Genomic DNA, 16,151 nt, shown 5'->3' on the forward strand with positions numbered 1-16,151 from the left:
CCCCTTAGGTTCCACCTTCTTGCTCACAAAATATACTTTGACATATACTACGACGATCGCTCGTAACACACCTATTCTTTGATGTGGTATCAATGAGGATCTGAGGTCGGTCACACTATTATGGCATATGACTATATGAGTATAAGAGCAAATATAATATTATATAGATAATATTCAACTCAAAACGTGTTTGAAACCGAGCTGGAATACCACATAACCAGAACATAATTTAAACTGTTTTTATAAGTGTTCAGAAATGTGATGTTTTTATAATAATTGTTATAATTTGATGTACCTAATACCTATAGGTATATTTTATGTTTGGTCACAATATCGTACCTACCGATTCCGAACTAGAGTACCTATGACGTGTATAATAAAATACGACAATGATTAAACACAATTATGGAGTGTAGTGCAATAATAAAAATATGACTGTTTACCGATTAGCTATTCATTATGATCTACAATCTATATGATATCTAATAATTAATTTAATGTATAGTATTTAAAACTGTCTTACTTCCCTAGTGTCTAGTCCCTTAATACTACTTTAGATAAACGGTAAAAAAAAACAAAATGTGTTTACAAGATTTCTGCTAAACAAGCATTTTCTGTTCCCTTTCCACGCGCGCCCACATTTTATTTGAGATGAATATAATATTAATATTGTTGTTGAACAAAGACCCCTCGACGACAAACACCGCAGTACGTCGTGACGAGCACATACGAAACGCTTCTCGGGCGAGAAATTTATTGGCATAACCTTGCGATGGGTCAAAGTCATTTTTTAACGAAGCGCGCCGCAATATTCACATCGTGACGAATACAAATCATTTCCAAAACGCATTTACCTACTAGACAGACGAATGGGATAAAAAAAAAAAAAAAAAACCATTTATACACAAAGTACATCCTTTGTATATAAACATAATAATGTTTATACATTGCAGTTTTGTTACATAATTGGTGGACAAGCATCCACGGTGGCAGTAGGAGGGACGACCAATTATATTATAGCAGTAAGTACGATATAGGTATGACCTTTCTCACGTCAGTCGCTCAACAGGAAAAAATAAAATAATGCTCTTATGGGTAGGAGAACCGTCTATATAAGAGAGCTACACGACGTCGTCTCGCGAACAAAACACTTGGTTCCGTGTTCACGAAACATACGATAATTATTATTATCACCATAAACAAGTTAATAACACGCAAAACGAATACATCATGAAATCTTTAACGTTAATCCTGTTAGTAGGTAAGTCGATATTTTAAGTATTATTATTATCAATAATAGATAGTTATAGTTTTAGTTGTACCAGAAATGAGAAATTTTACTCAGGAATAAAATGCATAATATTGCATGTACATAGGTGGTAGGTATAAGACGTTTTCGTGTCGATTTAAATTTTAAACAATTACTACAAATTAAAATAAAATATGGTATGATAAATACACACGTGCAACTTTCAGGGGGTTATATAAACTCATGAAAAACTAAAACATTTATACCCGGCTCAATGTGTTTGTGTGTGTATGTGTGTGAGTAATGTAAAAAGTTTTCGGCATGTTCGAGGAGCTTCATCGTGTTAGATTACATTTTTTTGACAGCATGATATTATGTATTTTAATTTCAACACACTGAGTTGCGTTAAATTCTAAAAACATAGAAAACAATATTCGAATTAATCGAGATCATTAACCTTCGTGATGAAAGTATTTCGTATAATGATTTATGAAACACTGTTCAATCAATCCATTATAATCTAGTGTGTATTAGTTATACCATCCGTTCATCCGTGTTTTATTCCATTCCGTAAGATATACTAAATGAATATTTTGTCGACTTATCACTGATAGGTTGATTCCGACATAATACATCCATTAATGTTTTAACTTTGAACCATATTTTATATAGGTAGGTAGGTAAATTATAAATGTCAGTCATAATTAATACATATATATTTTCTTTTTAAATAATAGATATCTGTACTTAGAATCATGACCGTAATTACCTACCTACGTCAAATAATTTCAAATTTAATTTCTGATTGGTTTTAAACCCAAGAACTACCGAATTATATATAATTATGGTATTCAACAGTTGAAGATTATTCGATTTTATAATTAAACAAAACAAATAAAATTAATTTTCCAAAATAAATTAGTATGTTTAGCATTATTTATCATATTAAAATAGTATTTTTACTAATCAATACACATTAATAATTGTTAGGTATAACTCATTAATAAATAATATAAATTTATATGTTCAATTGTTTTTAGTTATAATTTTAACTCAATAAGTGACCTAAGATAGTCTTTAGATAACCCATTAGTTTTGTATGTATATCGTATAGTAATAAATCGTAGAAGTAGGGCACGGATGTTGTTGCATTTGCAACTTTTTTTCAATTAATTGCTAAGTAAGTTTAAAATGTGTGTCGTGTAATTACGAACTAAAATCTAAAAATCTTAGGTGCAATTGTCTGCAATTTTTAGAATTTTTGGATTTTTATGTAATTTTATAGAATTTCCTCATTTATAAAAAAAAAAAATGTAATAATTTTTTAAAGTTTTTTTTACATAATTTCACTTTTTTAATACTTTTTAAACGGTTTTATAAAAATTTCATGAAATAAAATTGTCAAATTGCTTTAATTCTGAAGTACATAATGTATTGATGTATATTACAGATTAAATGACTTATTGTCTATTGATAATATTGTATATTATGTATTTATAGTCGAAACGATTGTTTGACTAATTTTAGAATCGTATCGGTTTCATTATACTGCAATTTTCGAATTTGCAATGTATACAGATAAGATTATACATTTAACACAAAAATAATTTACGGTTCAATGCAACGATATTTTTTAAGTTATATTATATATATTTTTTATAATTTTTTTACTAATGAGTCAGTGATATATAAAATATACAACAAGTTAATGAATTAATGATAAATAAAAATAAACCTAAATTTATGAATTATAACAAAACGTTATTATTTTTAATATTTTAAGTGCAATTTTTGGTATATTTTAGTGCAATACTGCAATCAATTTTACTATTTTTTTAATACTACAACATCCGTGCCCTAGTTACAAGTTGTAACTTAAGTTTAATAGAAGTGGCGTGGAATAATTAATAATACACATTTATATATTATCTTTATGTCTATGTACCTACACTTATTTTTAGACCATTTATGTGCGATCGACTACAGAGTACAGTCTCGTTTCAACGTTAATCTTTAATTATTATCTTAACTATAATTAAATCACAATAATAATTGAATAATAAAGAAAGTTGTTGGCTTAGTTAATTTTATTTTGTTAATTGAAATGAAAGACATTTTTTTATTTTTAGGGAGGTGTAAACTAAAATAATTTAGGGACCCAGTGACAACTCTTTTTTCTGATATTACCATACAATATTATTATTATTATTTACTGCATGTACCTATAGTATTAAAATGAATTATTAACTATCGGCATTATTGTATGAAAAAGTTTTTTTTTCCCATTATAATTTAGTATTTATTGTCGGACGTGTTCAAAAATGAATTTGACATCGGTTTTTATTTTTGATTAATAGCAATAATTATCGTTCAGTAGGCACATCACTTTCACGTATTGATGTTTTATATTCACATGCTTAGATAGCATTGGCTTGATAAAAAAAAAAAATACATAAATTTAAGGTTATATTTTGTTTCATGAGAAAATATTATGAAACAAAACACTTTTTTCCACGTGAGCCAAATTTTCGAAATTATAATAATTTACTACTTTGTGAGAGATAGGCAGTATTATATTCTGTTACATTTTGGTATTAACTATTAACTTAAAAGTGACAAAAATTGAGTAACGACCTTCTTCACAGAAGATATTGCAATATGTATATAATATTAAAATCGTATTCGAAAGTAAAGCAATAATGATATCATGATGAAAATATAAAAATCGTTAGCGACGAGATTATTGTACATGACATATATAGTACTACTTTTAACCTTTGTCCTAGACAGAATATAACACGACTACCTATATGAGTCGATAACGAACAAATTCAATAAACTCAACTCAGATATGCCATGATATGTATTTTTTGTTATTTATCTAATATAAAGTTCTGTGTATTTATGGCAATAATGCAATATAATATTACCTTATTATTTTTTTTCTTTAATTATATCATGTCTTTTCACAACGATATTTATATCCAGATAGTAAATTCGATTTTGAAATCTCGTTTTAGATAAATTGAATAAAAACTTTAATTGGTTTGGTATAAAAGTATTAGTTCTAACTAATCTCACTCTAAATACAATCTCTTTCTATCGATAATAAAATAATATTATGTCATTTTTCCAATCATGGTTTTAAATTTAACATCTATTATAATTTACCTTATTTTTATAAAACATTTTTCAGATTTTCTCTAAACTGAATCATAACTATGATTATCTTGTACCTATAAATATTAATTGTTTATTGGTTTCAACTCTATGAAAGCTATACGTAAAATTTGTATGGCAATAAAATGCATAATTCCCTTGCAGTCAAAAATGTCCATGTAAAAATATGTTTTTCTCTGTATTACACGTCGTATCTTAGGAGATTTCAAAATTGTAAAGAAAACCTAGTAATTTAAAGTCAATAACATTTTAGACATTTTCCACTTTCGTTTTTTTTCTATGAACATCAAAATCTTGTTTTCTATTCTACCCTGAAAATCCCTGTGCAGTAATCATACATATAATATATATATTATTTATGCCACAAATTTCAATATTGACAGTTAGTTTTCTAATATAGCTATACTAACACTATAATTTTAAAAATCTCAAAGAACATTTGAACATACTCCATCTCCTAGTAGAACTAAAATAAACATACACACACATTAATATGATATTTATATAAAAATAATAATATTTATCTGTATTATAAATAATTTAAAGGTCTGACCGTCGTGTTGGTGTCAGTAAATGGAAGTCCGGCCGGCGACAAGAAAATAGGTACCAGCCACAAACTGAAGACCACCAGCACAACGACAACGATTTCGCCGGCCCGTAAATGCAAGTCCGAGTGCCCGAACGATTACAACCCGATTTGCGGATCTGACGGAGCCAAAGTGAACTTGAGCTTCGGCAACAAGTGCGTCATGGAGAAATACAACTGCGAGCACAACGCGAGTGAGTAGAGTACAATCAGTCGACGGTATTAATGGACTATATATATTATGTACTACAACAGACCCATTTAGGTATAATGGTCGGAAATCGCGTAGTGCAAAAACACACCATGCAAACTGTTGTGTAGTGTGGTCTTAACACTCTATAAACACCTCGTTAATGCAGACAGCGAACAAAAACTTGGTTTTAGACTCTTATTATAATCGTTGTAACAGTCATTTCACACTAAAAAAAAAACATATGTTACCTATCATTTATTTATTACCATTTTATTATTATTATTATTATTATTTCTCTTTTCGTCATATCAATTGTATAACGATCGATTTCAATTCGTCGCGGCACTCTTCAACGATAACCACCGCCTAGCGCCGGCAAAGCTAAAACACTCGAATTTCAAACGTATTTTACATTGGTACGTGAAACGGCAAAACTAATTGCATGAGATGTCACTCATGTGAATATAATATTATTATAACCGGGAAAAATAAACTATATTATTGCGTGCTCGACATTCGTCATGCGTTTTGATGTAGAAAGAGAGAATAAATTGCCCGTACCCATTTATTGCATTTATTATTACGTATTATAATATTATATATGTATACGAGTATTTTTACGATTGGCTTGTGAATAAAACTCTAAAACCAAAAAAAAAAAAAACGGGCTGTTTATACTACCTATTGCAATGCTTGGTTACCACATTAACCTAGAACACCAAATATATTTTAGAATGACTTTCAATTTTATTCGTTGTTTCATTTTTGTATTTTTCGATTCGATTTGAACGGCGTTATTACCTATCTATAAAGAATTTTCTTGACGTTCACGCTGCTGAGTTATATATATATTTAAAGATATATTAAAAAAATATAGTCTTTAGTAGTAAAAATTGTATTAATAAGAAATATGTACCTATAGGTATATTACCTGGTATGTTATCGAATCTTGCATGGCACATTAAAACTACATAATATTCGAACCGCAGCCGCTTCCGTTTGTTGTCCACACAGCGGCTGTATAGCAACACGAAAATATTCTATATGGTTAATAACACCGTCTTGTATCATATAAAACGCGGTGTGTAAGTTGTTCGACGGAGAAAATATTGTATTAATAATCGTAATCTGGAACTGCGCACGAATCGTAATCGCACCGATTATTTAAAGTATTACGTTTGTTTAATATATGTATATAACAATATAATGAAACTAATTAAAACGAACTTCTGTGATGCAAAGACAAATTGTCTTGGTTAATCCACCTCGATGAACCATTCCGGCGAAGATGGTATATATGTTCTCAAACACATATGAAAAATAAGACGCGTCGATGTGATATTATTATACGTTATCGTGTATACTATACTTACCGTTACCACAGTATAATTTAAGTAACTTTTGTACTTGCGGCCTAATATTATAATATAATTATGTACCTACTATAATATACGCTGATAATCGCGGGAAAAAAATTCTACACGCTGCCGGTACACGCGTTCCCTTTTTTGACTCCGTTATCGTTATCGTTTTCATCTTTATCCGATATGAATCGCATGTGATCATAAAAACGGTACGTACGCGCACAGATATTATAAGAATAAACAAGGATACTCAAGGGTGTCATCATAATATATAATAATATACCTACCTGGTTAAAATGTTCAGTAGTCCCTGTAGGGTTGTAGACACGCATTCGTTTTAGTCGCGCACTTAAACTTTATACGCCTACTGGGTCATATATCACATCCATTTTACCCCGGACACTTGATTTGTTTGCATCTAACTTATCGAAACGCATCCCTTATAAACATTTAGACTGCGTTTTAGTTTAAGAGTGAGATTGTGATCTTTGCAGTAGTTGATAACCGTACAGTAAACAGTTAAATACATTATATTAGAGTACAGGTATATCATCATCAACCTGCAGGTGGGTTTGTTAATAGTCGGTTGGATACTTTTAAAGAGTGTCATAGACGTATTTCTTGAAGGTAACGTAGCATTTATTTATATGAAACCTGAATTCAACTATGTACATTAAACCTCTACTTGAATAATATTCTGTAATTGTGTCCTTTCCTTGCAAAAGACCAATTTCGTCTTGAATAAGTTAAAATAAGAAAGTTCACGGGGTAGTATGTATATATATATATAAACAGTTAATTCCCGTTACAACGAATACAACGAAAAATCCCGTTATAACGAAAGTCATAGAAGTCCCCTGCCGAAAAGCAGGGCTTATATTTTATAAAGAGCTTATTCGAATTTTTGTTATAACGAAAAAAAATCGGTCCCCTGGAGTTCGTTGTAACGGTATTTTACTTTATATATAAACTATAATAATTCATTTATTTAAACTATAGAAATTTACTAAAAATATATACTGATAAAAATGTACTGTTTTAATATTTTTTATAAATACTATATAAGACTATACTTAGTATAAGGTCTGTGTAAGACACTAAGGTACCCTGAAATATTTAATACTAAATTTAAAATGTATTTTTTGTAAGGATAATTATTTTAGTGCATAACAAGAATTTTTTTTACAAAATAAAAATTGAGTAGTTAGGTGCACTTTTGTTAATTGCATGAGCTCTTAAAGTTCCTCTGTACATTTACTTACATATTTACCTTTAAACTACTGTAATACACAGTTTAACATTCATAAATTGTTACTAATTACCATTTATTATTTCCAAAATATTAAATTTGTATTTATAAACAACTAAGTAGGTATACAAATATACATACATTTTTTCGTATAAAATTGACAGCTCCAAAAACATTAATCAATGGTGTGCAGCGTCAACTGATAATTTATTTAGTTTTTACACGGACAATGTTTCGGCTGTTTACCGAGGTAGATTGACTGGAGATTTTTTGGAATAGTTGAGTCTTCTTAGAAGGATTTTGTTTAATTTTAGTGCAAATCCTGCATGATCTCCAATAGTTTTAAACAAAAAAATGTAACTCGATATAGTATGGATAGCGTATAATATGAATATATAGTAGGTAACTAGGTAATGATTTTCGTTAGAAAATTATTTTCAGTTCATCAACCATTGTTAATACGAATACATAGCTAAGAAATATAATATTATACTTCTTTCTGTTTCATAAAAATCGTTTCGTAACAACAGTAATAAAATAATAATATCAATGTTGAAATAGTATATACTTTTATTTGATTTTCTACTATTTAGTTTGACAAACCTTTCCTTTTTTCCACTACTTTATTTATACGTTTAAATTTACATATCACTAGACCACGAGTCCACGAGTCACTGAACCGCAATAATTTATGTTTAACACATATCTCATCTTTACCAAGGATAAAATCAAATATGTTTTCAACTTAGTAAAGACTTTTGAGTTATGACTTTATAAGGCAAATTATTATCACTTAATTCTCAAATGGAATACATAATATTATAAATAATTATTTAATAAACACACTATGTTTTAATAATTAAGTTCTTAAAACAATTTAATTATGTGACATGATTGTAATAATATATCAGCCGAAATTTGATTAATTCTTTACATATTTTTTTAACCAATAAATAAATTTTTTTTTACCAATAAATAGTAAATGTATATGATATAATTACGTATAAAATAAGTATTTTAATTGTTAAATTACAATCATACAATTTTTTTTTTTCATTGCAGAAATGTTACCAAAAAAATCCTAAAATACTAAATAATGTATAAATTTGTGCTAGTAAGTAAAAATCTAAAAATATGCAACATCATGCTAATTCTAATTTTTGATTTAAATTCAATATATATTTAAATAATGATTTTTATTCGACTGTCTAATAACACGTACAAATTCTAGAAGTCCCTAAGCTTAAGTAATGGTGTTTTTATAACAGGGATCACCAAATGGCGGCCGCGGCCCGCAGACAAATAATAAATAGGTAACATATTATACTACGACAACATTTATTTATTATTATATTATATGTACTAAGAATTTTGATGGCCCGCGAAAAATTTTCAAATTTAAAATGTGGCCCTTAAAAATATAAATTGGTGACCCCTGTTTTATAATGTATAATTTGTGCCTTATGGTATTTGATCAAATGTGATGTTTTGCGAATATTGTAGGCACATTCCATGTGGAATGTGTAAACTTTACTAAGTATATGAGCAGATAGATATTTCCATATCAAATATACAATGTCAACAGCCAATGTGTTCAAATAAAAATTAAATATAATATAAATTATTTTTATTTATCAATAAAACGTGGTACCTATATTATTACTATGCAAAATTGAATTTACAAATAAAGAAAACTGAAAACCATTTTGAGTAGGTAACGTTCGTATAATTAATTGGCTGAGAAAAAAACTATATTATAATTAGTGAAAACGCTTCAATAATGCCCTGTTCAATTTCTTTTGTAACTCGGTCAAAAATATACAAAACGAACAAGTTTTTAAAAGTTTGAGCCCATATTAAACGGGGGATCTAAAACTAGTGACAGGATACGCTATATTTAGTATTTTCTTATAACTTTTATGATTAAACTTCTCGGTTCATCAGAACTTTTGATAAGTTATATTTATTACAAATCGATGTGTTTTTATTCGAAATAGCCTGTGTAAAAAAAAAATTATTGTTTCGAAAGCAGTCAAGGTGTTTTATATGAACCAATTATATTTTATATGACATACATAATTGCATAGGTATAATTGATATATTATAACGCTAGACAATAGAAAAATAACAGTTATCTTATTCTACGATAATAGAAAATAATAATGCTTAAATGACGATAATTTTTACTGCGAAATCTTAATTGATATGCCACCAACAACGTTATTTTAAAAAACATATTGCAATTATTGCAAATACACAGATTTAAAATTAAATCTTACCTCATACATTTTCACGCCTAATGTATTATATTTTGTTTTATTTCATACGCGTTCGCACTCAAGACCATATTCGGTTGTAGCGTAGAAGATTAGGCTAAGACTTTTTAAAAACATACTAAAAAATGTAACAGTATTTTATTAGAGTTTTTTAGGTAAAATATTATGTAGTCATGTAGGTATTCTATAAACCGTATAATATAAGTAAAATATTTTCTGATAATCAGAAGATAACACAAACCATAGCTAATGGATTTCAGCTGATTATAAACAATTGAAGAAAGTAGCAGGTACTTATAAATTATGATTTAACTGATAATTAAAAATGCTTTTCGGATGTATTCAAAATTATTAAGCCCGGGAAACACAAATATATATAAAACAGTGATCGTAATAAATTTATAACATAAAAAAAAAATAAATATTTTCTGCTAGTTCAAAAATTATGACTTGTTATCAGCAATATTTTGTCATTTTGAATTGTGTAAAAAAAATGTTTTCAACATATTGATGAAAATAACATCAGTTGTAGTTATTAACATTGAGATAAATCATAACAAAATGAACACAACATTTTTCAAACAGCTTTTTAGTTACTTAAAAAAGAAAATATATTTCGTTTTATTCATAAAAATTCAATTTTTTTCTTTAAAAATACTAAGTACTCGATCGTAAAAATATGTTTTTTACGCTGTTCACTTTATTTTCTGTTATTATTATTATGATTATTATATATGTTCTACAAAATGAAATTGAAAAACAAGAGTATACCTAGTCTAAAATGTTTTTTTCCAAATATTCACACATCATTCTAAACCAATTACTTTTTCACTTCACGTAGTATTCTGAGAATTTAAAAAAATAAAACTACAGGAAATGCAAACAAATATTTCAATACTATTTATGTAAACTGAATGAATAAATTCTGTATAGATCGATTTTTGAATAATACCAATATAGATGAGAGGAGTATTCATTGTTTTATAACACTGGAAAATAATGTTGATATTATATTCTCAAATACAAAAATTAAATAGTAATATGAATAATATGATAGGGCACCACTAAATGATTATTAATTGTACATGAAGTACGTATTTTTTTTTTTTTAATCTATTTTATAAAAATCGAAATTAATAAATGTTGAAAAAGCAATAGGTATTAAATAGGATATTTAGAATATATTTTGTGTACCTACCTAAATAAAAATCACATCATTTAAGTATAAAAATTATCGAATTTGAGCACTGGGCATTTACCCTTGATTAATATACAATAAATTAATAATTTCGATCTATTTAAAAATCAGAACGAATATTATAATTATTAATTTATAATGTAGAAACTGCAGAAGCAGTTTGGTGTACATTTGTTTCAATATCAGGACACGACAGATCAACTAAAATCTATTTTGTTCTACAGAGCATGATTTTGTTGGAAATTTTAATGGTTCTGTTTCAAGTTCCTAGAAAACTACACTGAGAAATTTCACAAATGACTTAAATGTAGCACATGTGTCAAATTTCTAATAGAGTGGTTATGTGAAACTTTTGAATCGCTGCTGCTATTCAAAAATGAGTTCACAAACGAAACAAACAAAATTCATATCGCTACAGTATATAACCTACAATAGCTTCATAAGACCAATATAGCCATACTTAATATACATTATATTATATTTTAATTTTAAATTAAAAACAAAATTACCTTTTTTTTTATTAACATTTATCATTTTAACTTCAATTGTCACGTATCCTGGTTGTTCAACATCGATAACACAATTTGTATTGGACTTATTTAACAACGACAAAAACTTAGTAAAATATATTAATTACTTAACCGCAAAATGTGGTTCAAGCACGACTTATGAAAGCATAAGGCAATACGGCATAATGCATATTAAAATTTAAATGGTATGAAATGATTCTATTCAGATCAACCGATCATTATCAACTACAGCTTTTAATGAAAAATAAAAATATAAAAATCTTATAATTGTTTACGACATTTACTGAATGACCTAACCTGGGGTTTCCCATAGAATCATAAAAATAAACCTTCATCAATTTGGATGTGTGTGTGTATGTAATTATGTAATTGAAAATCCGTTAAAATTAATCATTAATTTATTAATGGACTATACAATCCAAAAAAATAAATAAAAAAAATAAATAATTAAATTTAAAGCACACAATATTTTAAAGTAAAATGTTTAGAATAATAGTTTAACTATATATCTAGTCGATATATAACCACAAATTGAGAGGTGGAAAACCAAAATTTTTAAAATCGAGTTAAACAATTCTTAAAAGAAAAATTGTTGAGAAATTAACCTCAAAATAGGTCAAAGCGTACTATTTCCTAGTCAAATTAGCATTTAAATATAACTGGATAATCCGAAAAGAATCATCTATACATATAAAAATGATATTTAAGTAATCAAAAGGTTATTATTCCAGTTATAGGCCAAAACATACTATTGCCCATGTTAAATGAACAAACATCAATCATCAACATTATCATATCGAATTATTTCCATAAATTATTTATAATCATACGTCATAATGATAAATCATAACGTACTATTGCCTGTTTTAGATAGGCATAGAAAAAATAAAATAGTTAATCTAAAAGGAGCTAAAATTTTAATTAAGTTATAATTACAACTATGAAGTTTTAAATTAAATTATATTAAAAATATAATTCAAGTTTTTTGAATAAGTTTGAATTTTTTTTAATGAAAATGATTTATTGTTACTAAATACCTAATTTTAAAAAATCAACTTCAAAATTACTTATCTATTTCAAGAGCGGTTTGCTTTTATTGACGATGTAGTTTCCGCAAATGTTTTTTTTCATTGCAACGCCTACCTCATTTTTATCTTTTTTTAAAAAAATGGTTATTTCTTTTATAATGTAAAGTTTGATTTTTTTTTTATTTCTTTTGAATATATTATAGTCTAAAAGTTTTTATATTTCTCAATGTTGATCATTTTCAATAAAATATGAATATAAAGGAAATATCCAACAATGCTGGAAACAGAATAATCTAAATTATAGTAAACCTTAAAATATCAATATAATGAAGAATTTTTTTTTTTTAATTACCATAACTCATTATTCATTACATTTATTGGGCTTCAGTCAATTTAAATTGGTTTTACAAGAAATGTAGAGAGTTGCTTATCTAAAGAATCAGTATTTTTGTAATAGTACGTTTTGGTTTCCATCGCTCAATTTTGAAATACGCGTGGTATTTAAATAAATTTCAGGACTTCAGTACAAATGTTTATAAACTGCAGTACCTATAGCCTACAATATATACCATACGTAGTATACGTGCAATATAGATATTAGGTACATATTGGCCACCAATAAATCTACTGTAACCGCAACGATCGATAGACAATAATAAAATGCCCTAAATATAATGTATAATATATATACAATTTAACCAGAACTCACTTATTACAATATAATATGTATTAAATACAAATTCGTAAAGCTGTGGATTGCATATTTGTGCGCTGAAATATTAATATTTTTGTTGCAGAACTAACTGTGAAATCGGAGTCCGAATGCCCAAACAGCAAAGGCATCCGTCTTGCTTAAATGAACACACGTCCTAATCAACAGCACTATAAAATATATAAAAAAATGTTTATATATTTATCGGAAAACAGCACGAGAAAACATCGGCGAGAATAATATACCGATCAAAAGAGAATTCGCAATATATTTTTTTTATCTTTTTCACAACCACCGCCCACACACGTACACCACAAATGGGTATTAGGTCCGCTACGCACGCACACAGAAACACAACACATGTCTACGTTATTTTAATATTATATTAATCAGTTATTTTACAATCACCTACCTATTGTATTAATATTATTATTATTATTATTTTTTTTTTTGTCGGACTCATTTTATTTATATAATAATATCTCGAGTACACGTGAATCGCACGTGAATAATAATAATAATATATAAAAATGTAACGAAAGCATTTTACTACAAAATGTCATGTACATGTACGATTATTATATTAATATATGTAATAATATTACCATTTAATTAATATTATAACTATCAAAATTGTTATTCATTTATAATAAATTGCTTTTAGATACGATTCTTCCGAAAACATTTATGTCTGAATAAACGATTAGATACCTATAATAATATACAATACATACATATGCGTTTGACTGAAAATAATTATCAACATCACCTATTGTACTCGAGGTTAGCTAAAGTTGTCTGCGTCCATAACATTTAATATTGTGTATGTGAAAAAATATTAAGGTCTATTCATAATAATATACAAACGTCTTAAACACTCTCGCGTTAGGTCCTCGGCATTACCATAGTTTACCCATAACAAACCGTGGTACCGTTTTACTTAATGTAAGATCTATTAAAGTTGAGAAAAACAATCAAATAGAACCTTTAAATCATTGTATTCTGTCTTTTGTAAGTACCGCGAAGAAAATCGTCATCAAAAAGTCTAAAATTTATCGTGATAAGATATATACCATTTGTATACTAACAATAAACGTAGTAACTCCATTTTCGATTTTCACAAAGGCTAAAGACATTCAATGGTTTTTCATAATATGAGCAACACAACTTTTGAATTAATAAAATTTTCTCGTTCCGCTACGGTGCCTTCGCCATGATTTAACACACAGTTATACGTTAGTGTACAAATGTGGGCCTTTCTGTGCGTTCAACTTCACTTGCAAAGATCGATATTAGTTTTTATCAAACAAAAAAACTACTCTCGAGTCTACAACACAAGGTGAACACCAAAGAATCTTGAATACACCAGCTATAATTTCTCTATGCTCAAGTGGTTTTTATCGGAATCTTGAGTTTGGTCTCCGCGGTTGCAAGCGTTCAATGCCTGTTCGTTCTATTCCTTTTAGTAAAACCATCAACAATTCTCGGCATAAATACGCACAGCGGCTATTTTTGTTTACTCCAGTTTCTGACAATATAAAGTTGTTTTGGACGAAATTACTACAACAGCGTACAGCTGTTAAACTAATTGGCATAGAAAATCGATTTAGCCACTAATTCGTAGGTAATTGCTACAAAACAGCGTTAAGACTTTAATAGCAATAAAAATTGCGTGCTTTACATTTCTATCGTTTTAATAACTTTCAAGACACCTCCTTTATTGTTTAAAATGTATTAACCAAGTAGCTTTATACCTATTCCTATCTTATTCAGTTAAGAAGTATTTGGTTATCCATTCCAACTATACGCACCGGTTTTTGAACGTGTTGGACCAATATAAATACATTTTTCAAAGTTGTATCTTACAGGTCATAACAATTATTGCATCCGTTTATTAACTAACACAATCAAATACACTATATAGCAACACACACGAAGGTTTATCTATTTTGATGTTTGAATTAGCAATAATATTATACAGCAGAGTGTAGACTATCACTTGACTAACCCTATAGTTGCGAATAATATAATATTAAAGATTGCAGAAGTAGCAGAGTAATGGCTGAACAACTTGGTCATTATGATTTATCTATAAGACGGGTTATTATACTTTTAGTAACACAAATTAAAATATTATGTTAAAAAAAATGTAGAGATGACTTCTAATCTTCTCGCCACCATTTGAAACTCGAATACTGCAAGCTATACAAATAGTGTACATACTTGTACTTACCGTTACTACATATTCTGTTTACCTAAGCAAGTTCACTAAATACAACATAAATGGTGAATCAGTAATCTGAGTAATCTATAAATCTTTACACACTTTAATATAGGTACAAAATACAAATGTCTCTACTGGAGTGAAACGAAGGGTTCTTCAAAAGGTCACAACAATGATAACAACGCCGAAAGCACAAAATCATTGTGATTAACACGGAATTATTGTAGAAATATTACGAACATGTTATTAGAAATGGGCAAAATACTTAAAAAAAAAAGTATTAAAATTGATGGTTCATTTTTCTTTACCCATAGATCCAAGATAAAAATTACATATTATAACGTTTCAAATAATAAAATAAT

General features: G+C 27.8%; 1 protein-coding gene across 1 annotated transcript; it reads left to right on the forward strand.

Moving 5' to 3' along the window:
* The first annotated feature begins 1,101 nt into the window (after nt 1–1,101).
* LOC132920064 (uncharacterized) lies at nt 1,102–14,235 on the forward strand. The gene is made up of 3 exons (XM_060982113.1): nt 1,102–1,261; nt 4,976–5,209; nt 13,651–14,235. Exons 1-3 carry the CDS (start codon nt 1,231–1,233, stop codon nt 13,707–13,709), a joined length of 324 nt encoding a protein of 107 aa, XP_060838096.1. The 5' UTR covers nt 1,102–1,230; the 3' UTR covers nt 13,710–14,235.
* The last annotated feature ends 1,916 nt before the right edge of the window (nt 14,236–16,151 follow it).

Source organism: Rhopalosiphum padi, chromosome 2 (assembly GCF_020882245.1).
Source record: "Rhopalosiphum padi isolate XX-2018 chromosome 2, ASM2088224v1, whole genome shotgun sequence".
Classification (NCBI taxonomy): Eukaryota; Metazoa; Arthropoda; class Insecta; order Hemiptera; family Aphididae; genus Rhopalosiphum; species Rhopalosiphum padi.